The sequence below is a fragment of the Salmo trutta genome, chromosome 30 (assembly GCF_901001165.1).
Source record: "Salmo trutta chromosome 30, fSalTru1.1, whole genome shotgun sequence".
Lineage (NCBI taxonomy): Eukaryota > Metazoa > Chordata > Actinopteri > Salmoniformes > Salmonidae > Salmo > Salmo trutta.
In genome coordinates this window covers 28154810-28182108 of record NC_042986.1, presented here as the reverse complement: position 1 = coordinate 28182108, position 27299 = coordinate 28154810, and the positions used below count along the sequence as shown (strand labels likewise).

At 43.0% G+C, this 27299-nt stretch overlaps 2 protein-coding genes across 3 annotated transcripts; one reads left to right on the top strand and one right to left on the bottom strand.

Moving 5' to 3' along the window:
* The first annotated feature begins 439 nt into the window (after window positions 1-439).
* LOC115168416 (ninjurin-1-like) lies at window positions 440-21556 on the top strand. Its single transcript, XM_029723664.1, has 4 exons — window positions 440-589; window positions 15708-15951; window positions 19111-19286; window positions 20711-21556. The coding sequence occupies exons 1-3, from the start codon at window positions 554-556 to the stop codon at window positions 19251-19253; spliced, it is 423 nt and encodes a 140-aa protein (XP_029579524.1). The 5' UTR covers window positions 440-553; the 3' UTR covers window positions 19254-19286; window positions 20711-21556.
* Window positions 21557-22181: 625 nt separating this feature from the next.
* LOC115168415 (caspase recruitment domain-containing protein 19) lies at window positions 22182-26729 on the bottom strand. 2 transcript variants are annotated; one of them, XM_029723662.1, is made up of 6 exons: window positions 26412-26729; window positions 25441-25598; window positions 24369-24528; window positions 24105-24173; window positions 23390-23455; window positions 22182-23059 (listed from the first exon to the last, which is right to left on the bottom strand). In XM_029723662.1, the coding sequence occupies exons 1-6, from the start codon at window positions 26416-26418 to the stop codon at window positions 22956-22958; spliced, it is 564 nt and encodes a 187-aa protein (XP_029579522.1). In that variant the 5' UTR covers window positions 26419-26729; the 3' UTR covers window positions 22182-22955. The 2 variants fall into 2 exon arrangements, with proteins under 2 accessions (XP_029579522.1, XP_029579523.1); XM_029723663.1 differs by lacking the exon at window positions 24105-24173 and having other exon boundaries at window positions 26412-26723.
* Between the last annotated feature and the right edge of the window lie 570 nt (window positions 26730-27299).

The window sequence follows — 27299 nt, the reverse complement described above, 5'->3', positions numbered from 1 at the left end:
TCTCATTGTGAAAATCATTAACCTAACCTGCAAAAAGACAATCCACTCAACTGTCCTCTGATTCAGGTTACCCTGTAGATATGATTAATGAATAATTTAATAATTAATTTGAGTTCCCTGCTCTAACTAATACTACATACATCATTGTTTGTATAATTAATTTATATAATATATTTTTTAAATGTACTAGCATGATCATAAATATACACCCAGGCCTATGTTTCAATAATAATGTATTTTATTTGTAGACAACAACCCTGGACTTTGGTCTTCAAATGTGGTATTTTCAATCTATGTAGCTATGCTGAGCAACTTTTGGTCCCCAGGCAAGCTATTATTATGGGGTGTATAATAATAGGATACATAGAGCAGGATTTATGCAGTTGATCCAAATCGTCGAGGATTGGGTGAGCCATCCCCCATTCCACAGCGCGTGCGACCCAAGAGCTCACTTTCCTCCGCGGAGCAGACAAGTTTGTTCCACGTTTTTTAATGTGAAACAAAACTTGCATCTTGTTTTTTTTTAAACCCTGACATTGCCATCAATATAGAAATGAACGGGAGCGCCGACAGAGAAAATGGAGGGGAGGTAAGTGATGATCTGTAGTTGCAACCTACTTAGCATCAAAGTAACAATTAGCTCACTTCCAGAGAGGTAATGGACTGGTAGCAATGTTGCCATTGCCATCCACAGTAGCCACTGTCGCCCGTTTAGCTAGGCTACCAAACCTGCCAATGTAGGCCTAACAATATAATAATGTTTGAAGACACAAAATACACTTTTACTGAAGCACACAATATTTGTTATTATAGTTTCCCTAAATTTGATAGCGGCTAGTCAGCTAATATTGCTCTAAAATTGGTTGCCATGGTGCCAGTGTAAATGTATAGGCTGCTGGGTTTAAAGAGGCGGAGGCTGTGAGATCCCTCACAGACAACTGCCTCACCTCTCATCTGTGGGATGTAAGCATCGAAGGTGATGCCATGATGTGAAGAAGAAAAACACAACATTGTAGCTTAACTAAGTATTTTATCAACACAAAACAACCTGTTGTAATATCGTGCACCATAATTTTCTCTAAATTTCTTTGTGTCTACAAAATCTCCACCGCCTTATTTGGAACCATATTGGATGCAATTTAGGAAATGCCTCATTTTTTTTACAACCTTTTATAACACCATTTTACAATACCCTTTTATAGCACAGAGTTCAGATACATAACACCCTTAAATTCTAACTAGAATTTTTCAAAATCATGTAATATATCAATGTATGGTAATCAACACATTTTCAGTTTAGGAGGGCACTCCAAAATGTAACCTTGGCTATTGTTATAATAACAAATGATTATAATCCTTGTTAGCAGAGCCCTTTAGTGCTTAGGATAGATTGTGTAGGTGAGGTTAGTCAGTTGAAATTCTGATTTTGTTTTGGGACAGTCTACGGATCAGACCAAGACTTGGCCTTTCCTGAAATGGCTGACATCTTTTGGCCAGGTCTCCGGTGAAAGTCTGCATCCCTTGAGGAGTTGTGCCTGTATGCACCTAAGAGGCCCAGTGAATAATGAATGCCCTTTGTGTTGGATCCCTGACACGATGTTTCAATAAGAAACAGTTTCCTTCCTTTCATCACACATCCATTTTCAGTGGAAATAATTCTAAAGGGCTTGGTGTACGCATTTTGCTTAATCCATTTATGGTATTGATATGATGGTGCTCAATCAAATACTTTAATTAGCAATTTTGTGTTAACTAGCCCCCTGTACAGTGTTTTTAATGACATTGTGTGTTCCCATATCCCCAGTTATTGGGAGGTAGTTTAGTGCTACTTATAAAGCAATAACACTTTACAGAGGGAGGAAATGAGCTTCACTGTGTCAGCCCAACAGTCTGTCCCTGTCCCCCAAATAGCGCCTTTAAATTTCAGAGAGAGAGTCTGCGCATGTGTGCGTGGGTGCTTGCCAGTATGTCTAGCTACTGTCCTGAGACTGTCACAGTCGAGTCACGGAGGACAGAATATTGATATCTTTACGCTCGATTCAATGTGCAATTGGTGTCATTTACAATATGTCTCCCCACAGTGAGAGTGAATAATGTCCCATGGACGCTGTGTAAATTGCTTTCTGTCCTCACAGAGGACTTTATTTCCTTTGCACTGCCTGAGCTCAAATCCGAGCCTGGAGGTCCCCAGAACTACTATGTTTATTTTCTACCTGGTAGTTAATCGACTGATAAATGTTCTTGATTAGGCCTAGCCAGTGGCGATTTTAGCATGTCGATCTTGGTGGGACAAACTAAAACATTTTTTGGGGGATGCATGCCAGCAAAGCCACTAAACAATACATTAACTGCACTATAACGGTGACAAACGAAGCCCACAAACTGTTAGGGCCTACATAAAGCTGTCCCAACAGCAGAGCTTTCTTTTCAGCACCATGGAGTGAATCCTTACCACCGCTTCACATGGCTATCAGCGAAGCCTTGTCTGGCAGCTAAACAGTTCATTCAGTCTCATTTACTGCCTTTGTAAAAAAAAACATAGCTGATATGACTGACTTGCGTAAACAAATGTGGTTTCTACTGACAATTAAGATGTACAAACTATGGCATAAGGGAACAATGAGCGGATACGAGGCAATCCGTCATTTCGATTAAGACATTAATGAACAAGCTAAGATGGACGTAGTCAATATAACTGTTTGTAAAGCACTTTTGAAATGTACAGCGACAGAATTTAGAACATGGGCCATTCTTACAGTATTCCCCCTGTACACCAAGCCAAAACCATAGGATAAATAAAGGGGGCATATAAGCAGACAATGAAAGCTCTTACAATATTCGATGATGACATTTGTCTAAAACAGGCTATAGGCTACATGTGCACCACCAAGTCAGAACAGTAGGCTAAGTTATGAAGGAAAGGGACCAAATTATTAGGGTGAGGCACATGGGCTACTAACAGCTTACTACACAACATACACTTAGTATTAATTTCTTAGCTACAGTATACATATCTCCCTGGCATATTACATTATTTATGCAGCAGCAAACAATCCATTTTTGGACTCAACTTGTTGTGCTGTGCTCACTTGAACAGGAAGGTGGCACGGCGGTCCTTCTTGTTGAAAAATGTTGTCATGTACAGTGAGGGGAAAAAGTATTTGATCCCCTGCTGATTTTGTACGTTTGCCCACTGACAAAGAAATAATCAGTCTATAATTTTAATGGTAGGTTTATTTGAACAGTGAGAGACAGATTAACAACAAAAGAATCCAGGCAAACGCATGTAAAAAATGTTATAAATTGATTTGCATTTTAATGAGGGAAATAAGTATTTGACCCCCTCTCAATCAGAAAGATTTCTGGCTCTCAGGTGTCTTTTATACAGGTAACGAGCTCAGATTAGGAGCACACACTTAAAGGGAGTGCTCCTAATCTCAGCTTCTTACCTGTATAAATGACACCTGTCCACAGAAGCAATCAATCAATCAGATTCCAAACTCTCCACCATGGCCAAGACCAAAGAGCTCTCCAAGGATGTCAGGGACAAAATTGTAGACCTACACAAGGCTGGAATGGGCTACAAGACTATCGCCAAGCAGCTTGTTAAGAAGGTGACAACAGTTGGTGCGATTATTCGCAAATGGAAGAAACACAAAATAACTGTCAATCTCCCTCGGCTTGGAGCTCCATGCAAGATCTCACCTCGTGGAGTTGCAATAATCATGAGAACGGTGAGGAATCAGCCCAGAACTACACGGGAGAATCTTGTCAATGATCTCAAGGCAGCTGGGACCATAGTCGCCAAGAAAACAATTGGTAACACACTACGCCGTGAAGGACTGAAATCCTGCAGCGCCCACAAGGTCCCCCTGCTCAAGAAAGCACATATACATGCCCGTCTAAAGTTTGCCAATGAACATCTGAATGATTCAGAGGACAACTGGGTGAAAATGTTGTGGTCAGATGAGACCAAAATGGAGCTCTTTGGCATCAACTCAACTCGCCGTGTTTGGAGGAGGAGGAATGCTGCCTATGACCCCAAGAACATCATCCCCACCGTCAAACATGGAGGTGGAAACATTATGCTTTGGGGGTGTTTTTCTGCTAAGGGGACAGGACAACTTCACCGCAAGGGACAAGGGACGGGGCCATGTACCGTCAAATCTTGGGTGAGAACCTCCTTCCCTCAGCCAGGGCTTTGAAAATGGGTTGTGGATGGATATTCCAGCATGACAATGACCCAAAACACACGGCCAAGGCAACAAAGGAGTGGCTCAAGAAGAAGCACATTCAAATCCAATGTATTTATATAGCCCTTCTTACATCAGCTGATATCTCAAAGTGCTGTACAGAAACCCAGCCTAAAACCTCAAACAGCAAGCAATGCAGGTGTAGAAGCACGGTGGCTAGGAAAAACTCCCTAGAAAGGTCAAAACCTAGGAAGAAACCTAGAGAGGAACCAGGCTATGAGGGGTGGCCAGTCCTCTTCATTAAGGTCCTGGAGTGGCCATGCCAGTCTCCAGACCTTAATCCCATAGAAAATCTGTGGAGGGAGCTGAAGGTTCGAGTTGCCAAACGTTAGCCTCGAAACCTTAATGACTTGGACAAGATCTGCAAAGAGGAGTGGGACAAAATCCCTCCTGAGATGTGTGCAAACCTGGTGGCCATCTACAAGAAACGTCTGACCTCTGTGATTGCCAACAAGGGGTTTGCCACCAAGTACTAAGTCATGTTTTGCAGAGGGGTCAAATACTTATTTCCCTCATTAAAATGCAAATCAATTTATAACATTTTTGACATGCGTTTTTCTGGATTTTTTGTTGTTGTTATTCTATCTCTCACTGTTCAAATAAACCTACCATTAAAATTATAGACTGATCATTTCTTTTTCAGTGGGCAAACGTACAAAATCAGCAGGGGATCAAATACTTTTTTCCCTCACTGTAACTTTGTCATCGAAGTCTGGCATTTTCGGGATTTATGGTCATTTCAAGACAACTGGGAACTCTGAAAAAAATAAGGTTGAATCATGACGTCAGTGAGCTTCAGGTCGGAGATCTAGAAAGAGGCCTGGGTTCCCAACTTGGAATTCCGAGTTGGATAATCGTTCAAAATGTATGTCCCAGTCGGAGCACGTTTTTTTCAGAGTTCCCAGTTGTCTCGAACTCACTGAAGTCAGAGATTTCCCAGTTCTGAGTTTCTAGTTGTTTTGAATGCAGCAGAAGTCATGCTTGATTGACAGCATGGCCAATGTATTCAACCTTTTCTGGCCCATGGTGTTGTGTGTGAATGTTTATCCTTTTAAGCTTGGAAAAGAGACCCTTAAACCCAGACTTGGACCACACCCCCTCTCCACCAAATAGAAGGCAGGGGAAGCAAAATAGTGATTGCTTTGCAAAGCTTGCAGTTAGCCACTGATTCCTTCCAAACCACTCATTGTTGAATTTGCGATTTCCAACTTGTTGCGTAATGTTTATGTCCAATGTCTGATGAGCACCGATACGTTTTATCTATAATTTCTCTTCATATGACACCTTCTCCTCCCTCCTGAATGCCCCCCCCCCCCTCCTCCCTCTCTGCGGATGACTTCGTCAACCATTTTGAAAAGAAGGTTGATGACATCCGATCCTCGTTTGTTAAGTCAAACGACACCGCTGGTCCTGCTCACGTTGCCCTACCCTATGCTTTGACCTCTTTCTCCCCTCTCTCTCCAGATGAAATCTTGCGACTTGTGATGGCCGGCCGCCCAACAACCTGCCCGCTTGACCCTATCCCCTCCTCTCTTCTCCAGACCATTTCCGGAGACCTTCTCCCCTACCTCATCTCGCTCATCAACTCATCCTTGACCGCTGGCTACGTCCCTTCCGTCTTCAAGAGAGCGAGAGTTGCACCCCTTCTCAAAAAACCTACATTCGATCCCTCTGATGTCAACAACTACAGACCAGTATCCCTTCTTTCTTTTCTCTCCAAAACTCTTGAGCGTGCCGTCCTTGGCCAGCTCTCTTGCTATCTCTCTCAGAATGACCTTCATGATCCAAATCAGTCAGGTTTCAAGACTGGTCATTCAACTGAGACTGCTCTTCTCTGTGTCACGGAGGCTCTCCGCTCTGCTAAAGCAAACTCTCTCTCCTCTGCTCTCATCCTTCTAGACCTATCTGCTGCCTTTGATACTGTGAACCATCAGATCCTCCTCTCCACCCTCTCCGAGTTGGGCATCTCCGGCACGGCTCACTCTTGGATTGCGTCCTACCTGACAGGTCGCTCCTACCAGGTGGCGTGGCGAGAATCCGTGTCCGCACCACATACTCTCACCACTGGTGTCCCCCAGGGCTCAGTTCTAGGCCCTCTCCTATTCTCGCTATACACCAAGTCACTTGGCTCTGTCATATACTCACATGGTCTCTCCTATCATTGCTACGCAGACGACACACAATTAATCTTCTCCTTTCCCCCTTCTGATAAACAGGTGGCGAATCGCATCTCTGCATGTCTGGCAGACATATCAGTGTGGATGACGGATCACCACCTCAAGCTAAACCTCGGCAAGACGGAGCTGCTCTTCCTCCCGGGGAAGGACTACCCGTTCCATGATCTTGCCATAACGGTTGACAACTCCATTGTGTCCTCCTCCCAGAGTGCTAAGAACCTTGGCATGACCCTGGACAACACCCTGTCGTTCTCCGCTAACATCAAGGCGGTGACCCGATCCTGTAGGTTCATGCTCTAGAACATTCGAAGAGTACGGCCCTGCCTTACACAGGAAGCGGCGCAGGTCCTAATCCAGGCACTTGTCATCTCCCGTCTGGATTACTGCAACTCGCTGCTGGCGGGGCTCCCTGCCTGTGCCGTTAAACCCTTACAACTCATCCAGAACGCCGCAGCCCATCTGGTGTTCAACCTTCCCAAGTTCTCTCACGTCACCCTGCTCCTCCGCACACTCCACTGGCTTCCAGTTGAAGCTCGCATCTGCTACAAGACCATGGTGCTTGCCTACGGAGCTGTGAGGGGAACGGCACCTCCGTACCTTCAGGCTCTGATCAGTCCCTACACCCAAAGAAGGGCACTGCGTTCATCCACCTCTGGCCTGCTCGCCTCCCTACCTCTGCGGAAGCACAGTTCCCACTCAGCCCAGTCAAAACTGTTTGCTGCTCTGGCACCCCAATGGTGGAACAAGCTCCTTCACGACGCCAGGACAGCGGAGTCAATCACCACCTTCCGGAGACACCTGAAACCCCACCTCTTTAAGGAATACCTGGGATAGGATCAAGTAATCCTTCTAACCCCCCCACAACAACAAAAAAGATATAGATGTACTATTGTAAAGTGGCTGTTCCACTGGATATCATAAGGTGAATGCACCAATTTGTAAGTCGCTCTGGATAAGAGCGTCTGCTAAATGACGTAAATGTAATGTAAATGTAAATGACAAGGATTTGCCAGTAGATTGTTGATGATGACTGCTTGTCTAGCTTGCTAGCTAAGATTTTGAAGGTATGATGTTGACATGATCAGTCCAATCAAAGCTACAGTAGATATAACGGCCACTGATAATGTAAATCTATGGCAGCACCCAAGGGGGCTTGAACTTTCTAGCTCTCCCTGTAGATTTTGTGGTGACGTAGTGTCCCCATGAGTGACAGAACACTGAGCCAATCACAGTGCAACCAGAGAAGATTACCAACCCCTATGCTCTGTATTAACTCAAATGTTTTTTTTACATGGTTTGCAAACTGATATGTGACACGTATTAATGCCAAAATAACATATGTGTATATATATATATGTGTGTATATATATATATATATATATATATATATATATATATATATATATATATATATATATATATATATATACTGAGATCATGTGACCGATCATGTGACACTTAGATTGCACACAGGTGGACATTTTTTTAAACAAGTCATTTTTTTCATTTCACTTCACCAATTTGGACTATTTTATATATGTCCATTACATGAAATCCAAATAAAGGGGGATGAATACTTTTGCAAGGCACTGTATATATATATTTTTGTAGCTATGGCTCATAACAGGTCGCCACTGCTCCTAGCCAGAGATTCGACTTAGGCCTACGTGGTGTTCTAGGTCTGAATCGCTGCCTGATTCAAGGGGAATATGGTAAACCAACAGTACTGCGAAGCCTTGAGGTCCGGATTTAATAATGGGAGCTACAGGCTATAGGTTACAGGCTAAGTTGGGTTGCATTGCATTGCCAATGTAATGTAGGTAAGCTACAGTATACTGTGCTTTGGAATAGCCGTGTTTGCATATGTTTCCGGTGGGATGTAAAACTAAAAGCCCTTCAGAGAACCATGAAAATTAAATACAGTTGTGTCGATCCCGGGGCTGGACACAGGCCAGAATCTGAGGTGAGCAGAGGAGGCTGATGGGACATGATAGATGGAGAACACAGAAGTGCTGATGCAGAGAGATAGAGAGGCAAAGAGTGACACATCCTGTAGCAGCATCCTCTTCATTATAAACCCAACCATGCATCCTGCAAGTCAAGCAAGAACAGAATAAAATACATTCTGATGATAAATGCAACTTGGTCTGCATAAATGCTACACTCTGTTATCTTCTATTCTTATAAGGATGGAATTTTCAGGGTGTGGCCTAGTCTGGTTGCCATTATTTTTCCTGACAATGCAGTTGGCTAAAGAGACAGAATTGTAACCATAGTGTACAGTACATATCCCAGAGAGTGTCCCTTTTGTATAGCCTAGAGCCCAACCTGCCCCTCAGTCAACTAGGGAATAGCAGACTAGCACCACAACTGTCTGGCAGTTTAGAAAACCCCCATTCACAGATTAAAACAGTGAGAGTAGGCATAGCTGTTCATTGATGCTGGTCTGGGGTTAAATGAGTTCACTTCTCACACAGTGGATTTTTTTAGTCAGAGTCAGCCCAAAGTCAGGATGAGCTTAAAGTCTGTGAAAGTCTATGTGCTTGTATGGTGTATATATCAACAGCCTAGTCTGGGTACCCAGATCAAGGAAAATGCATGTTTTTTGACTAATTACTTTTCACAAAAATATAATTGCATCCACAACTCTAAATATGTCTTTTATCAGGCTTCCCTAAACCGAGAATATTGCGTTTGTGAAAGCTTTTATGGTATAGTTGTTCGACAGCATATAGTCTGAGTGTCCAGATCGAGGAAAATGCACGTTTTTAGACAAATTATACATTTTCACAACAATAGTGTAGTATTCACAACTAACTTGTCTTCTTCAGGCTTCCATAAGGTGAGCTGATTTACCATGTCTTCAGGTAGAGACTGACAACATTGGTGCAGTAACCCCCGAGAACATTGTGCGAAAGCTTGATCTACAGTGAAGAAAATGCATGTTTTTAGATGAGACGATTAATCTATTTTCACAAAAATAGTATCATTCACAACTGTAATTGTTCTTCTTCATCTGGCTTCACTAAGCTGAGAACAGTGTGTAGAAAATGTTTTGGAGTCTGTGAAAGCTTGTGCTTACTTGAACTGAATAGAAGCACTTTCAATGGGAGTTTGAGGTTGTGGGGAGGGGGGTCCTACCAGAGTGCTGCAAGCCAGGCACTGCTGCCAGTATTTACTAGGACCAGATGGATTCTGCGGGGCTTTTTCAATGCCCCTATAAATGTAAAGAAAAGACAGACAACCTACAGAATCAATCAAACAAAAGTGAGGCATGTAGGCTATACTAACAGGTGTGGCATGTCAGTGATAGCCAGATGAGTTGGCTGAAGTATAGGCTACCTCAGCACATAGGCAAGCTGTCTTCCAAATTAGATCAGGTAACTGTGCTGTAACGGACTAGAGCATAGGAAACAGTTATGACAGTTATCACTAGGGACTGCAGTCAGTGACACATTTAATTCACACCTACTGTAGTGGGTTGGGCAGGCAGTGTTGCAAGGTATGCAGACAGAGAGTGACACCATATGATTTCCTTTGAGTGTTATTACTCAACTACGTGGGCAGCTATCTCCAGCTATTCTAAATGACTGCTGCAGCAACCTTCTACACTCTCTATTTCTCTCCCTCTCTCCCACTCTCTCTCTCTCTCTCTCTCTCTCAGGCTAAGACAGCTGTGTATTTACATTTTAGTCATTTAGCAGACACTCTTATCCAGAGCAACTTACAGTAGTGAATGCATACATTTCATATTTTCTTTTTTTTCCCCCATACTGGTCCCCTGTGGGAATCGAACCCACAACCCTGGCGTTGCAAACACCATGGTCTACCAACTGAGCCACACGGGCCTAGGCCTAGGCAAGAAACACAGTTGAGTCTTGTCAAAGGCAGGATGTGGTGATTGTTCTCTAAGGTCTAATGACTGAAGAATTACGCTTGATATTGTCATATCCTGTCACTGAAAGATCTTCTGGGCTTTGAGACCAACATGTTACAGGGACGTGTTTTGTTCAGAGGTGGAGGGAGCACTTGGTTTTGTGGATGAGTGGAGAGGGGATGACAATTAACTGTACATTTAGCATTTGGCTCTATTGTTTTCCTTTTATTGATTATGCTGCCAAACATACCCTCGTAAAACTGACTATCCTACCGATCCTTGACTTCGACGATGTCATTTACAAAATAGCCTCCAACACTCTACTCAGCAAATTGGATGCAGTCTATCACATTGCCATCCGTTTTGTCACCAAAGCCCCATATACTACCCACCACTGTGACCTGTATGCTCTCGTTGGCTGGTCCTCGCTACATATTCGTCGCCAAACCCACTGGCTCCAGGTCATCTATAAGTCTGTAGTTTTCTGTACAGCACTTTGATATATCAGCTGATGTAAGAAGGGCTATATAAATACATTTGATTTGATTTGAAGTCTTTGCTAGGTAAAGCTCCACCTTATCTCAGCTCACTGGTCACCATAGCAACACCTACCCGTAGCACACACTCCAGCAGGTATATTTCACTGGTCATCCCCAAAGCCAACACCTCCTTTGGCCACCTTTCCTTCCAGTTTTCTGCTGCCAATGACTGGAACGAATTGCAAAAATAACTGAAGTTGGAGACATATATCTCCCTCACTAACTTTAAGCATCAGCTGTCAGAGCAGCTTACCGATCGCTGCAGCTGTACAGCCCATCTGTAAATAGCCCATCACACCAACTGCCTACCTCATCCCCATATTTGTTTTTGTTTTTCTGCTCATTTGCACACCAGTATTTCTACTTGCACATCATCATCTGCACATCTATCACTCCAGTATTAATTGCTAAATTGTGATTACTTCACCACTATGGCCTATTTATTGCCTTACCTCCTTTCTTCATTTGCACACACTGTATAAATATTTTTCTGTTGTGTTATTGACTGTATGTTTGTTTATTCCATGTGTAACTCTGTGTTGATGTTTTTGTCACACTGCTTTGCTTTATCTTGGCCAGGTCGCCGTTGTAAATGAGAACTTGTTCTCAAGTGTTCTACCTGGATAAATCAAGGTGAAATTAAATCAATTATGTCATGGACGCTGCACTGAATCTCTGTGCACTTCTTACATTTACAATAAAGGCTTGTTAAAACAAAAAAGCAAAATATCCCTTTTTCTCCTCTCTCGCTCTCTCCCTCACACGGGGATTGTTGAGTTGAATAATTCATAGTAACAAAATAGTGGACCGTCCGTTTTTTGGTCAGGCAGAATAACAATGGACCTGCAGAGTGATTGACTAACACTGCCTCTCCAGTAGAGAACGTCAGCGCAATCATATGCTAATTCATGCTTTGTTCGTTTATACTTTTCAATCGAGAGTTCTATTCAAATACGGAACTGCATCAGTCATTCGGTTGCTTTCTGTACTTTTAATAAAAAGTGAAGTATGTGTGTGTACGTGCGTGTGTGTGTGTGTGTGCGCGGTGTGCACTTGTCTTTGGACCTATGCCATTGCTCATGCTCAATCATGCCAAATTACCACTATCATTCTGTTGTGTCAGCCAGCCTCAGCCAGCGATGAAGAAATTGAATGAGGCAGGTTTCCCAGGCTGCAGTGTCAGTCAGTCCTATGGATAGCCTACACCTTCAGAACCTGTGGTCTCCCAGCTCACATAAGACATATTGATTAAGGCATAAGGGCTGTCCTTGAATGCCCTCTGAGTGGGTTCAGTGTGTGAGAAGAGAGCAGGTGGCCCTGGCAGGTCGTGACAGTGTTCAGCACAGAGATCACTGTGTTTCGCTCAAGTATTTGGTATTCATTAGGATCCACATTTAAAATGTCACACATAGCCTACATACACACAATATCTAGGTCTAATACATTTTTTATTTAACTAGGCAAGTCAGTTAAGAACAATGACGCCCTACCCCGGCCAAACCCTAACCCAGATGATGCTGGGCCAATTGTGCGCCGCCTTATGGGACTCCCAATCACAGCCGGTTGTGATACAGCCTGGAATCAAACCAGGGTCTGTAGAGACGCCTCTAGCACCGAGATGCAGTGCCTTAGACCACTGCGCCACTCGGGAGCCCACTGTACATAGTACAGTGCAAATTACAATACAAGATATAAAAAATGGTTGTGTCTCTTCACAGACCCCTTTGTACAGTAAGGTGTTATTTTATCTATTTGCATGTCTTGTGTTGTACCGATGAGTGTCTGTCACTTATCACAAGGACAAGAGTGTGACTGACGTCAGTTCTTTAGGAACACAGAGGGCATGTTTTTAAGAGTTGTTTAGTTTGTGTGACCTTGTAATGCCTAGTGCAATAACTCTATAAAGGCTCACAGTCTGGGTTGTAAGGGCTTTTATCTTGATTTAATATGTCTATTCAGGATTGATTCAATAGCACATCCTGATGGGAAGGATCCTGATCCAGATATTTTGTGAACATTGCACAGATGTGCAGCCATGCCATACATATAGGTCAGGCCACGCCCCAAAAAGCACAGGGGTACTTTAGATATTGAAATGCTTCTAGCCGGGTACAGTTTCCTCACATAATTGTAAAGCTCATCATATAGCCTAACCACCTCAGCATTTAAGGGATATTGGGTGACTAATCAACACACCAGCTACTGCAGAGAACACACCCATCTCTCTCTCGGGGTTACTGCACCAACGCTGCCAGTTTCTTCCTGAAGGCATGGTAATTCAGCCTGAAGGCATGGTAATTTAGCTCAGCTCTGTGGTAAATTACAGGGTTCTGCTCTCCCCTTCCTAAAACAGAACCTCTGACTGTCTCTCTCTGCTGTAAAGCCCACCGCCCCTCTCATCCACTGTCTCTATTCCTGGAACAGAGGGAAGGAAGGAAGATTGTCTGTATACAGCATTGTGACACAGCACTGACAATTTAACAGCCAGTCCTCCACAGCTGTTGGAGAGAGGGGGGATACATGCATCCAATGGTTCAATGTTATTGAATGGTTGTTAATGCAATGGAGATGGTTTAGCATGACTTCAAGTTCACTTTCATCAGGAAGCCTAGTTGTTCAGTCATTGCAAAACATATTTAGTCAGCAGCACTTTAAAGATGGAATCCGCATTAGGGGAACAGCGCCATTGTCCGCCCCAGCAGCTTTCTTCTAGTTTTTGTTCTGTGGACTTGGTGTGGTGCATCGAGCAGTGTGGTATAAAAAAATGCAGTGCATATTCTGCTGTTCAATCGCCAGGCAATGATGGCCAAGGGGGAAAAAACAGTGTTCATTGTTTGCAGTAACTGCTTTGTTGTTGTAGCATCCCAAACGGATGTGGCAGTTTCACCATTAATGATTCCAGCTTCAGGATCAGGGGCCTCATTTATCAACCGTGCGTAAATGTTGTACTAAATTCTGTCGTACATGGAGACTCTATGATTTGCTTGCGCAACGAATTATTGGGATTTATCAAACAGTCGCACGCATCATATACTGTATGAATGTTTTCAATTAATAATCAGACCATAATATATGTGTGGGCTCGTGAACGAGCGCTACAACCCCGCCTGGAAAACGCCCTCCGTTCACGCGTTTATGATAACAAAACACCCACATTTGCTGTATGATTTGGAGGTGTTGGAACTGGGCCATGATAATTAAAAATATATATATCGCAATGGCAAATGTTATCAGATTTCTGCAGAGGTGTGGGCAGAATGTTTTAATCTTTTGATATTACTTTTTTTTTAAATGCCAAGTGTAGCGAGTGCCAAACACTGGCTGCGCATTCTGCAAGATTGATTGACCTTTCGAACAATTTATAAGTAAATGCTACTACAGCCAACACTTATATACAAAATACGAATTCCTGTTCAATATTTAGTTTATCAATAGATTGTGTTTCTATCTCCTGCCTTGGTATAGGCTCTGAGATTAAATGTTCCGCTCCTATCGCACAGCAATACTGTAGCCTGCAGTCTGTTTACTTTCGCGCATAGGTGGCTATTGAATGCGCGATGGATAAATGGTAGCCTAATATTTGATATGTAGCGGGAATAAACAAGTCATGTCAGAAAAAGAGAGACATGCCCTGCAATATGACTATGATTTAGGCCTATATAATAAAAGTAAAATAAATATATTAGGCGAGATGCTGTTATGCGATCTTGTTACCAACTGCAAATGCATCTGTTTTATCACTAGGCAAATGAGTTGATGTTTTTATTAGCCAACCATTATTATAATTCATGTGCATCGTACACCTAAAGAACAACATTTGCTTGCAATACAGTTGATCAACTTGTGTGCACACATGGTTTGAGATTTGCGTGGAGAAGCGCACATCTGTCAAGTTCAAAATGGATAAATACCAACCTTTGTGGGAAAACTGACGCACATATTTTTTGTGCGCACGCACTTTGATAACTGAGGCCCCTGAACAGAATTCGGTGGGAGCTGAATGGGACATAGTCATCAGAGCAGCCCTGAACTCCCCATTTAACCTGCTATCTAACATCATCAGCCATAGAGGAATCCATACCTGGAGGAACTGATTCATTTAATCATACATCCTCCATTCATCTGAGACATATAATATGACTTTAATGTATTCATTATTCATTTTATGACATATACAAAAATATGATGCATTCAGTAGGCTACTTAAATGATCAGGTTGACAAAGTTAATGTGCAGTTCCCACACAGGGCAGGAACAAAGTAGCAGTATCTCTTCAAGCCCACGATCCCTGTCCTGAAGTGTTCTCGACCTGCACCTGGTGTTGTTCCTCTGTCCCAGAAAGTTGTCACTGACCCCACAGCCACAGTGTTGGGCCACTAGTGTGTGTTTGTAAACATAGACAGGTTTGCAATGTAAACATACAGATAGCATTCAGTGTAACTAGGTGAAGGGGTGTAGGTGCGTAGTGTGTGTGTTAGGGGGTGGGGGGATATCCGCAGAGATGAGCTCATAGTCTGGGACTTAGCCAAGGTGTGTGTGTGTGTTTGCCTGCACTTAATGGGAGTGTTTGTTTACTAATGACATGGATGTTGCTTTCATAATGCCTTTCCTGTTATAATATGATAGATATGATAGTGGTGCATATGATAACAGCATTAACACATCATAGATGATCACTGACTGTGTTTTGTCTCATTGTGAGATGAATCTTGCTAAGCTGAACTTCCACCTTAAAAGCAAGTCTAAATCATGAATTGATGTCAATGGGAGGTTTATGTGAAAACGTGCGTGATGTGCATGTTCTTCAACAATATAACCAGGTGTGTCTGATTGTATTGTTGACATGTGTTTGTGTGTCCAGGTCCCCCATACAGGTGTCTGGCGCGGTGGCAGCCCCTCTGCTCTCCTGAACATGAACCACTATGCCAATAAGAAGAGTGCAGCAGAGAGCATGCTGGACGTAGCCCTGCTGATGGCCAACGCTTCCCAGCTGAAGGCTGTCCTGGAGCAGGGGCCAGACTTCTCCTTGTACACTCCCCTCATCACTCTCATCAGCATCTCCCTCAGCCTGCAGGTCACTGTGGGGGTCCTCCTCATCTTCATCGGTGAGGATAACAACACTTTTGCGGTTGCATCCAATAGGCCTACATTAGACAGTTGCATTGTAAACCTGTGTAATGATTGCTGTATTATGGACTCTTTTGACACTAGCCCCGCTCATGCACGCTATCTAAATGGAGCCCCTTGTGTCTCTCAATCTTCATGAGCCTTTTGTGTCTCATCTTCATGTGTTTTATAACTTCCTCCTCCCTCCTCCTCCCTCACTTTGTGTTGACCTTAACTGAGGATGACCTCATACCTATCAAGTCCAATGTTTCCTGACATACAACCAATTACCTACCGCAGCGTTGCTGAGGTGCTGTAGCCATGGCAACCAGGCATGTGACCAGGTCAGAGTTCACCGGGTTTTAGTGCTGCTGTCAGCAGGCTGACCCGAGAGACGTGTGTGTGTGTGTGTGTGTGTGTGTGTGTGTGTGTGTGTGTGTGTGCGCGCGCGCCTGTGGACGTGTTTAACTATTCTTGTGGGAACCAGAAGCCCCACAAGAATAGTAAACAAACCAAAATTTGACCAACTGGGAACATTTTGTTGGTCCCCACAAGGTCAAATGCTATTTCTAGAGGATTTGGGGTTAAGGTTGAAATTAGTGTTATGGTTAGAATTACGTTAAGGGTTAGGGTTAGGAGCAAGGTTTAGGGTTAAGGTTAGGTTAAGTTTAGGGTTTAGGGTTAGGGAAAATAGGATTTTGAATGGGACTGAATTGTGTGTCCTCACAAGGTATAAGACTGTGTGTGTGTGTGTGTGTGTGTGTGTGTGCGTGCGTGCATGCGTGCGTGTGTGTGTGTGTGTGTGTGTGTGTGTGTGTGCGTGTAATGATGAAGACAGGAGTGTTGAAGATTGAATTCTTCAGGTGTGACCGTACAGGCTGACAGTGACCTTGATTTTCAGCACTGGACAGAGACTGCTCTTCATCATGTCTACATTACAGAGACTGCTCTTCATCATGTCTACATTACAGAGACTGCTCTTCATCATGTCTACATTACAGAGACTGCTCTTCATCATGTCTACATTACAGAGACTGCTCTTCATCATGTCTACATCACAGAGACTGCTCTTCATCATGTCTACATCACAGAGACTGCTCTTCATCATGTCTACATTACAGAGACTGCTCTTCATCATGTCTACATTACAGAGACTGCTCTTCATCATGTCTACATCACAGAGACTGTTCTTCATCATGTCTACATCACAGAGACTGCTCTTCATCATGTCTACATTACAGAGACTGCTCTTCATCATGTCTACATTACAGAGACTGCTCTTCATCATGTCTACATTACAGAGACTGCTCTTCATCATGTCTACATCACTGCCCTCACGTTTGCTCCCATGATTTCTGTACCATGTCACTCTGGTTTAAATTGTATTTTCTTGTGAAACCAGATAGTTAATGAATGGTGCAGGTCACATCACTGTAATTCATCTCTTACAGTCTCCAGTAGGAAAACACTTAGGATGTCCAGCCCATATGTTTTTAACCACTCTCTCTCTGCATTAACCCTCATTCACTAAGTCACAAGGATTCTTTACTTTTCCACTAGTGAACTCCATTTGACCATTCGAACTGACTGTTCAAACAGCTAACACACAGCTCAAACACCCATACCCAACCAAACATGCCACCAGGGGTCTCTTCACAGTCCCTAAGTCCAGAACAGACTCTGGGAAGCGCAATGTACTGCATAGTGCCATGACTACATGGAACTCTGTTCCACATCAAGTAACTCTAGCAAGCAGTACAATCCGATTAAAAAAACGGATAAAACAACACGTCACAACACGGACTGTGAAGAGACACACGCATTCGCACACACACTCTAACACATGCACTCTACACACACACACATTGTGGTGTTGTGTTATTGTAGTATTGTACATTTTATATTGTACATTTGTCATAATAGATAAATAATGTAGTCTTGTATGATGTATAGTTTTATTTATTATGTAGGCTGTTGTTTTGTTGTGATGCAATTGTTTTATTCTTGTTTGGACCCCAGGAAGAGTAGCTGCTGCCTTGGCTAATGGGGGTTCTATTAAATAGTAAATTGGTGTTGCGTGCTGTGAATGCCCTATATACCATCCCCCCTGGCCTGGGCCAGAGACACAGGCAGGGTTTCTCACTCCGTTTAACATCTTCTAATCTGCCCCCCACACACACATGCACGTACACACCACAGGAGGTTGGTGGCACCTTAATTGGGCAGGACGGGCTCGCGGTCATGGTTGGAGAAGAATAGGTGGAATGGTATCAAGTACATCAAACACATGGTTTCCTGGTGTTTGGTGCCATTCCATGCGCTCCGTTCCAGACATTATTATGAGCCGTCCTCCCCTCAGCAGCCTCCTGTGGTACACAAGCACATAACATGATCAGAACATCTACTTCCACTACACACATATTCATAGATAGCGTTAACCATGCCCCTCTGTAAAAGAATAGACTCTTTCCAGCAGTCAAATGACCTATCGCCCTCTAGTGGTCTCCTGGGTGGAACGTTGTTCATATTTTTCATCATTTCATAGTTAATAAACATAAAAAACATTGAAACAACGAAAATCTGGTGTTTCTATGTCAAACGGTTTTGTTATATTTCAGTCTTCTGTGATGTATATAAAGCTTAATATTGGGATGCAAACTGAAAATGGAATACATTTCAACTTTATATCTGACATGGTACAGCCCATAACCATGTGTGTGAGGATTACAGTATGTGTTTGTTTCAAAGTAGATTTGTTTAAGACTACCAAGAACACTCTGAGTGACCCTGATTTCAGCCCACTGCAGTGTTAAGCTATTCTTTTTGTTCTTTATACTCACTGTGTCCTGGTCACACACGTTTCCTCTGAGCTGAGCAGCAGAGTGTTGGCAGAGTTCAGTCCGGGGTACATGAGGACCAGGCCTGAGAGACACTTATACAGAGCAACGAGTACAAAGCAGTATGTCACTATAGATTGGCTCCAGTCCCGGGCTAGCCGCTATCACTCAATCAGGATTATACTTTTTATGTGTGTGTAGAGTTATCTGTGTGTATGTGTGAGAGAGGGAGTCTATGTTTGCATACGTGTGTGTTTGCGCGTGCATGCTGTGAGTGTTTGTAAAGCTCATGTGTACCAATTTCCCCTGTTCTCTCCACAGTGCGGTGGAACCTGAATGACCAGAGTAAACACTTCAGACTGAATGTAATGGAGAACCTGGCCACAGGCCTCGTCTTCGTCATCGTAGTAGTCAACGTCTTCATCACTGCCTTTGGAGTACAGGAACACAATCAGAAAGCCTGACCAGGACACAGAAACGCATCACCACCCCCTTAGGTACACACACACACACACACACACACACACACACACACACACACACACACACACACACACACACACACACACACACACACACACACACACACACACACACACACACACACACACACACACACACACACACACACACACACACACACACACACACACACACACACTCTCTTTCTCTCTTCTCCCCTCTCTCAAACTCAAACAGGAATTGTTTACACTTTCCCCCAATAGTTTGTCCATGACTCAGCAGCTGTCCTGTTCTCCGTATCTCCTGACCTTCCTAAACGCCCATGCTCCCCCAACCTGACCCATAAACACTGTTCCAGGACTCGACGGAAACTTCCACTAGAAAACACTCCCCAACAAAACTCAACTACTGTCTTTCTACCAGTCCAGAACCCTTTTGTCCCGATGAGAGAGAGGTTTGCTTTCATAAACAACACTGTGTGTTTGTGTAGGAGACCAACAGGAAAACAGAGACAACAGCCAGGGACCATGTGACCTCAGTGTCTGCCTCCTGCCCTGTACTGTAGTTATCCCCAGCAAGCAAGCACACACACTTTCCCTATCTCTGTCACGCTATCTCGCTTACTCACACACACACACACATACTCCGAGCCACAGCATTGAGGAAGGCTGAGCACCGAATGTAAATTTTTTATCACATTTATGAGGTGAAAGGAGGACGTCATGGGTCTTGTTCAGACAGCCTGGGCCACTGTACCTGACGGGTCTGAAGAGCACATGTACGGAAAAAGAGTCTGTGCCTCACTCTCAAAACACTGACCTTTGCTTAGCTAAACATAGAGAACACATTCAGCTTGTGTCGTAGTCTCATAGTATCATATCAAATGCATTTCAATAGAACAAATCATTGCAGCATTGAGCAGCAGTTGATGTGAAACTTGATCAATAAAAGAGCTAGCATTGCACTACATCAAGGATTTGCAATATCCCAGCTAGTTGTGCCACAGATAATCTTGTCTCAGACCAAGACACATAGAGCTGTGAGAAGAGTGCATGGTTATTTTGGCTGTGTGGTGACTCACTATCATCAGATGCAGATAGAGAAAGAACTGCTAATTAAAACTGAGGCCTTGGTTAGTTAGACTCAGTACTGTTACCGCATACACAATTAACATCTCACTTTCTCAGACTCTGTACATCCTTTTACCATTCAGTCTCCAGCATTGAATACACAGCTCATGGTGAAGAATTTCATTGGTTAGCTTAATGTAATAGAAATAGCAACAACAAAAAAATCTAGTTTGACGGTTCTATTCTTACCGCTCAAAATAAGATCATATGGCATTGTAATCCTAGGTTTGGCAGGGACATTCATAACTGCTATTGTAGCTATGTACTGATGGAGTCTGAGGGAACATGACATCATAAACTAATGATACATTACCCTTTCTTTCCCATAGCTTCCATTGCTAACCATGGAATCACGCAGACAGACAATGATCCAGATAGTAACACACAAATCCACTCTAACCAGGACAATAGACAGATCTATAAACATTTTGTATATCTATTGCTCTCATGCACTGTATCTGGCTCTAACTCAGTGTAATACCCCTGAGTTGGTTGGAGGAGGCAGTCTCTGGAATGAAAATAACTTCTGAAGGATTTCATATTCAGATGCGCAGCACCATCATCATGGCTGCAGATCATTCTAAGTGGGACTAATAGCTGTCTGTCTGTTGGGACTGGGAGTACTGGGATTCAAACAGAACAATTACTCTCGTGACACCCTCCCCACCCCTCCGATCCGCCACTCACCCCTCATTCCCATCCTGTCCCTCTCCTCCCCATCTGCTCTTTGATCTGGGTCTCCCTACAGACAGGAACAGATATGGAAACACACAGCTCACTGAAGCAAAGCTGCTGAGAATAGACCCCAGGAATCTGACTGCCACAGAGAATCATCATCTACCAGACGTCACTCATCATCTATCTTACTGTAACCAGTATGGGTACTAGAGGAGATTCCATAGAGAAATACACATGTTCACTTCAACTGCAGAATAGTAACCACACCTGTCCGGAAGTGTAAAGCTGCTATGGCACATGTGATCATCTTCATAGCAGCTCATTTCATCATCCTCTTATCTGTCCTGCAGATGTCTCTGGACTAGGTCAGTAGTGCCCTCTAGTGGTATTTTAGGTGCCATTGCAATGATGTGAGGTCTTTGTATTACATTGTCAGGTTACCACTCTCACAGATCTACATCCTGCTCTGGTAATAAATGAACATCCAAAAAGCATCATACTGCCTGAAGAAGTGCTGCTGGCTTCTGTAATGTGTAAGTGTGTTATTTGTGTAAACCAATCACATTTTTGTGTGAGGTTTTGTATTGTTTCCCACCCCTGATTTACTCTTAAACAAGTCACACCAAAATAACATGTTAAAAAGGACAGCTGTTACTAACACTAGCAATGAAATGTTAAAAAGGACAGCTGTTACTAACACTAGCAATGAAATGTTAAAAAGGACAGCTGTTACTAATACTAGCAATGAAATGTTAAAAAGGACAGCTGTTACTAACACTAGCAATGTTTTAGCATGTGTGTACAGGTATGTGCAGTAGTCTATTCTTGTTTTTTTACCAGAACATTCTACATTCCTAATTATGAAATGTATTTTTCTTAAACAGAATAGTTATTCTTTCTTTGTCCTATTTCACACATATTAATATGCATGTGTGAATTGGATATGTGTTTTTTCTGCATTTCCCACTCTCCCCGAGACACCCCGGAGAGTGGGGTCAAGGAATTTGCCTGGTCTTTGCTTCAACTTTTTTTCTCTTAAACTGGTGCAACTATCAAAACGCAACCAAACACTTTCCAGTATTATAGCACATTCACATTTCTTCCCATCAAAAGAAAACAACATTTAAGATAAGAATTCTGTTAGTTTATTATGGTGATATTCCTCAGTTCTCTGTTAACAATGCGATAAAAACAAGCTGTAATTGTCAGTCTCTCAGTGCAACTACATGTGAAGACATGCAAGGGGTAGTGTAAGGTTGACTTGGAGACTGTGAATAAACTGTTGACTGTCAATCACAGTGTTAGAAGGCACTGAGCGGTGAAAATGGATGTGTTGCTAAGGACACCCAGAAACTGCAGCATGTAAATGTAGTATGACAACACAGTGACAACATTCAAACAACAGACTGGTTAGGCTTTCAGTCTTTCACTTCAAACTGGGGTACACTGCAGACTTACAGTCTCCTTCCACTCCTGATGTGTTTAAAAGTCATCCATTCCCTTAGTAAAAAGGCCATCCCTTTGGACTGAGCTGTAGAACTTCAAATTAAATGTTTTGGACTTTCAAGTTAGCCCAGAATTAAAGGTTCAGATTAAGTTAACCAGGGCATTTTGATTTCCTGTGATGTTTAAGAAAGCCTATATGACACTCTTACAAAGAGCATGGAGGCACTATGTCTGATTATACAAAGACATATTCAATGAATAAGTCAAATTTTCACATAAAAATGCAGGGGTACTGTTAAAATACAATACTACTTACAAATATGTACAAATATATTTTTGAAATAGCACCCTTTCAGTTCCCCCTGCAGGTAAATGTTTGGCATTGCAAAGATAATTCTTTTAGCATTTTCCCAAAATGTCATTCTTTAGCATTTCACACTGAATATGGCCTTATTGAATTTTGGATCCGTCCTTGGCGTGGGCTAGGAGAACCTCACTGCCCAGTCCCAGCACTGAGAAGCTCAGAAATGGACCAGTAGCACTCAAATTACCCTCTGTAGGACAGAGACAGAGGCAAAGGAAAAGAGGAGAGGAGGAATGGAGAGACGGGAAGAAAGAAATAGAGAAAAATGAATAAACGTGAATGACAGCAAGAGCATGATAGGTCAAGTATAAAAGGAAAGCATTGGGGAATAAAAGTGGAGAGAGGGAGAGTGAATACATCAATGACACAAGGACATGAAATGTTAAAACATATAAGACACAACCTTCTTTTCCTTCCATAGTTACCAAATCAGTGCACGTCATTGTGCAGTGAACATCTACTTCAAAGGTATTTTTTATCATTCAATGAGAAAACTTTTCTTCCTGAATGAAAGACTTACCTCCATAATAATAGAGCAGAGCTAAGCCCACTGCAAGGCTAAAGCAACTCAGGAAGAACAGAGGTCCTGCAGAGTGAGAGAGAGAGAGAGAGAGAGAGAAGATAGTATGCATTGTCTTGATGAGGGGGAACTGGACCGTGTAAATGGTAAGACAATCTCATAACATGGTAGACAGACAGAGACAGGCAGGCATCATCATACTGAGTGATGTTATACCCATGGCTTCCTCTAGAGAAAATATATCTCTCGACCGTGTGATCGGTAGTTACTGGTTCATTAGAACTGTTCATTGACCTACTGTAAGCATAACAAAGTCTTCAAAGGAATTAGGATCGAGGTTGTTTTGCGGGCGTGTGTGTGACACGTGAGCTGGTCTGACCCATAAAAGCAGAGAACTGGGGCTGATCACACTGAATGGAGGTTAGTAAAAGTCTAAATGGCCACATGATGCTTAGCTGAGGTTATGGAGGTGACAGGGATGGATGCAAAACAAATCTTAGGTTGGATGCTTGACTGAGCTAAAAAATGTGCTTATCCTACTCATAAGAAGCAACAGCTCCACAAAAGTATATTCCAAACAGGTCAAATTCATTCAACTTCGAAGAAAACACATACTATACAGTTGTTCCCTAACATTTGCATTCTGAAGGAACTGTCAACTTGTATCCAGTCAAGTCGTTAGTTATTGTTAGCACTAGTGTAATATTAGATTTACCCCTGTCATTAAGTACATATCTCTCCATGCGGTGGGCCACAGTGTTAGTCCCCATTGGGTCTGCAGGCTCTAGAACAGAGACACACAGAACACTGTTAGTCAGTCTCCACAGCATCACACACAGACACACAAATTGGCAAACATCTGTAAATAGGAAACTGACAGTGAAAGAGACAGATATAGAAACACAGAGAAAGAGAGAGAGAGAAACAACCGGTAGACAGACGGACAGCAAGAGATCAGTAAATCTCCTCAGTGCTGTACCTCTTCTGCGGCTAACTCTGGTAGGCAGGTTGAAATAGACATTGTAGGCGTGGATCTGAAGCCCCCTGTAGAACTCATGACACGCCTCCTCTCCCTTCCCCTGCAGGTGCACCAGCAGCTCAGCCAATCGCACCGTAGTGGGCACACTCAGGTTCCTGAACTGGAGCAGAATTAGACAAGCATCCAATCACAAGTGTCCACAAAACTGCCTTATGTCCAATTATCCATAGTGCATTCATGGATCTGTAATAAGTACTTCATCCTGAATGTTATTGTCAATTATTCCCTAGAATCACAAAATACAACACATTTCAAAAACAGAATAATTGCAAATTGCATGACCATTTGTGACTGTATAAGTAGAGGCCTAGATGGTGAGGGTTCCCTGGTGGTGATGTAAAGCAGAGTCCTGGGGAAGATCCATGATGCAGGCCTCACGCTTAACCTCCTGAAGTGTGAGTGGGCGAAACAGGAGGCAAAGTACCTGGGTTACCAGCTGGGTAAGGGTGAAGTTCGGTCTCAGGTGGACAAAGTGGAGTCCATCAGGAACAGCCCTCAACCCAGAACCAAGACACAGGTGAAGTGCTATCTAGGTCTGGCAGGGTGGTACCGGAGATTCATCGCTGTGCCTGTGACAAAACTCACTTCTACGTCACATGACTTTTCTCCTCTCCTCAAGTGACCAGCTTCGGGAGCCTTGATAGTCAGTCCCCCCTCACGTATTCTTTTCCTGCCTTGTAACGGACACAGAACCTGAAGGGCTGGAGCTCCAGATATCACCTGGTCACACGAGAATTCCAGTCCTTCATGGTCTGGATCCAGGTCAGTGCTCTGTTCTCTGTTGCCAGGTCAAATTCCCTCCCAAGAAGGTAGTAACGGAGGCTATCTAGGACCCACTTTATAGCCAGGCACTCCTTCTCGATTGTAGAATACCTGGTTTCCCTGGGCAACAGCTTCCTACTCAGGTACAGCACGGGAAGCTCTTCTCCTGGCTCCCCTTGGGCCAGTACAGCACCCTGTAGTGAAGTACTCAATCCCTTCAGAGAGTTTACATACTCACTAGGCTACTTACCCTCTGGGCCTCCTTGTCAGTCAGTATCTGAGGGTAGGTCCTGTTGAGCTGCAGCACCAGCCTGTCCACCAGCTCAGTGTGCATCCTCTGGTCTGAACACAGGAACTGGGAGTCCCTCTGCAGCTGCACATGGTAGCCGTCTGAGCCTGACCAGGGAGCTAGGGAATACAGGAGATAAGGCACAAATAAATACACACTTTAATTAAAGGATTATTAGATATTTTTTTACAATGTATAGCAAACATAGGGCTTTGATTTCAGAAGCACATAAATGGTCTCTTGCAAAGCAATAGAGTGACCAACACACACCCCTACATGCTTTAACTGAACTAGTGTAACTGAGGTCAGATTAAAGAGGCAGGTCTAATTGTAACTGAATACTTGGCACTGAACAGCACTGTTGGCTGTCTACACTACAGTCTATTCTGTAAACCAGGGTTGTAGGCATTAGTCCTTCAAGAGGAATTAAGGGTTTAGAGGTTTAGTGTCCCTTTTTAGAAACATGAATTGATCTTGCCACGCAAGGGGCACACTGCGTTAGTGAAGATGCACCTTGCAAAAGAGAAAGTGTTTACATTCTGTATTTATGCTCGTTGGCTACAGTGTTGCATGCATGGCAACATTAGTTGAACTATTGCTCGCATAACCCTTGGTACAAAGTATCAAATTGCTATTGGCATATACAGAATATTAATATATGTTATTGTAGGTCTACTCAAATGTAAATCATATTTACAGTGTTTGTGATAAGTGTAGGTCAAATGTTGCTAAAATAACCAAGTAAAATACGACCAATAGTCTACTCTAGCTTGATTTGTTATTGAGATTAAGAAGGTCAGCACCAGCCAGCCAACAGGTCGTGGCGGCGACGCGACATGGTGGCGATAGTGAGTGGCAGATTGTCCTCTGCTGCGCATGATTCACACATAAGCAAAGCAAAATCCCCTAAAGATGTATTCAAATTCACTAACCTGCCATGGAAGAAAACGGAGATAAGGCTTGAGGCTTCCCCCTTTTCGACCGATGACTACCTCTTAGCTAACTTCCTGCTCTCCCTACTTTGACGCTCTTCCCATGTTGACACCACAACCGGCCGTGCTCTGTAGCCTAATGCATGAAGGACTATTAAAGAGTGGCGTCACTGACTGATAAATGATACCCGAATAGTTAAATGTCTAAGCTACTATGAAATAATGTGTACCTACACTGTTATTACACGGTAGCCTACCTACCAATGTAACTCATTTATTTAACATTTTCCATACAGACCAAACCAACAATAACAAACAAAACCAACACCATTTTCCATACAGACAAAACCAACAATAGCACACACTGTACAGTACCAGTCAAACGTTTGGACACGACTACTCAGTCAAAGGTTTTAATTTATTTTTACTATTTTCTACATTGTAGAATAATATTGAAAACGTCAAAACTATGAAATTACACATATGGAATAATGTAGTAACCAAAAAAGTGTTAAACAAATCAAAATATATTTTATATTTCAGATTCTTCAAAGTAGCCACCCTTTGCCTTGATGACAGCTTTGCACACTCTTGGCATTCTCTCAACCAGCTTCATGAGGTAGTCACCTGGATGCATTTCAATTAACAGGTGTGCCTTGTTAAAAGCTAATTTGTGGAATTTCTTTCCTTCTTAATGCGTTTGAGCCAATCAGTTGTGTTGTGACAAGGTAGGGGTGGTATACAGAAGATAGCCCTTTTTCGTAAAAGACCAAGTCCATATTATGGAGAGAACAGCTCGAATAAGCAAAGAGAAATTACAGTACATCATTACTTTAAGACATGAAGGTCAGTCAATCTGGAAAATGTGAAGAACTTTGAAAGTTTCTT

Coding starts and splice junctions, on each gene's coding strand:
- LOC115168415 (XM_029723662.1), bottom strand. Junction 24,174..24,368: donor CAGAGTTAGCCGCAGAAGAG/GTACAGCACTGA, acceptor TCTCTGTTCTAG/AGCCTGCAGACCCAATGGGG. Junction 23,456..24,104: donor ATATGTACTTAATGACAGGG/GTAAATCTAATA, acceptor CTCACTCTGCAG/GACCTCTGTTCTTCCTGAGT.
- LOC115168416 (XM_029723664.1), top strand. CDS start 554: ATGAACGGGAGCGCCGACAGAGAAAATGGAGGGGAG. Junction 590..15,707: donor ACAGAGAAAATGGAGGGGAG/GTAAGTGATGAT, acceptor TTGTGTGTCCAG/GTCCCCCATACAGGTGTCTG. Junction 15,952..19,110: donor GGTCCTCCTCATCTTCATCG/GTGAGGATAACA, acceptor TTCTCTCCACAG/TGCGGTGGAACCTGAATGAC.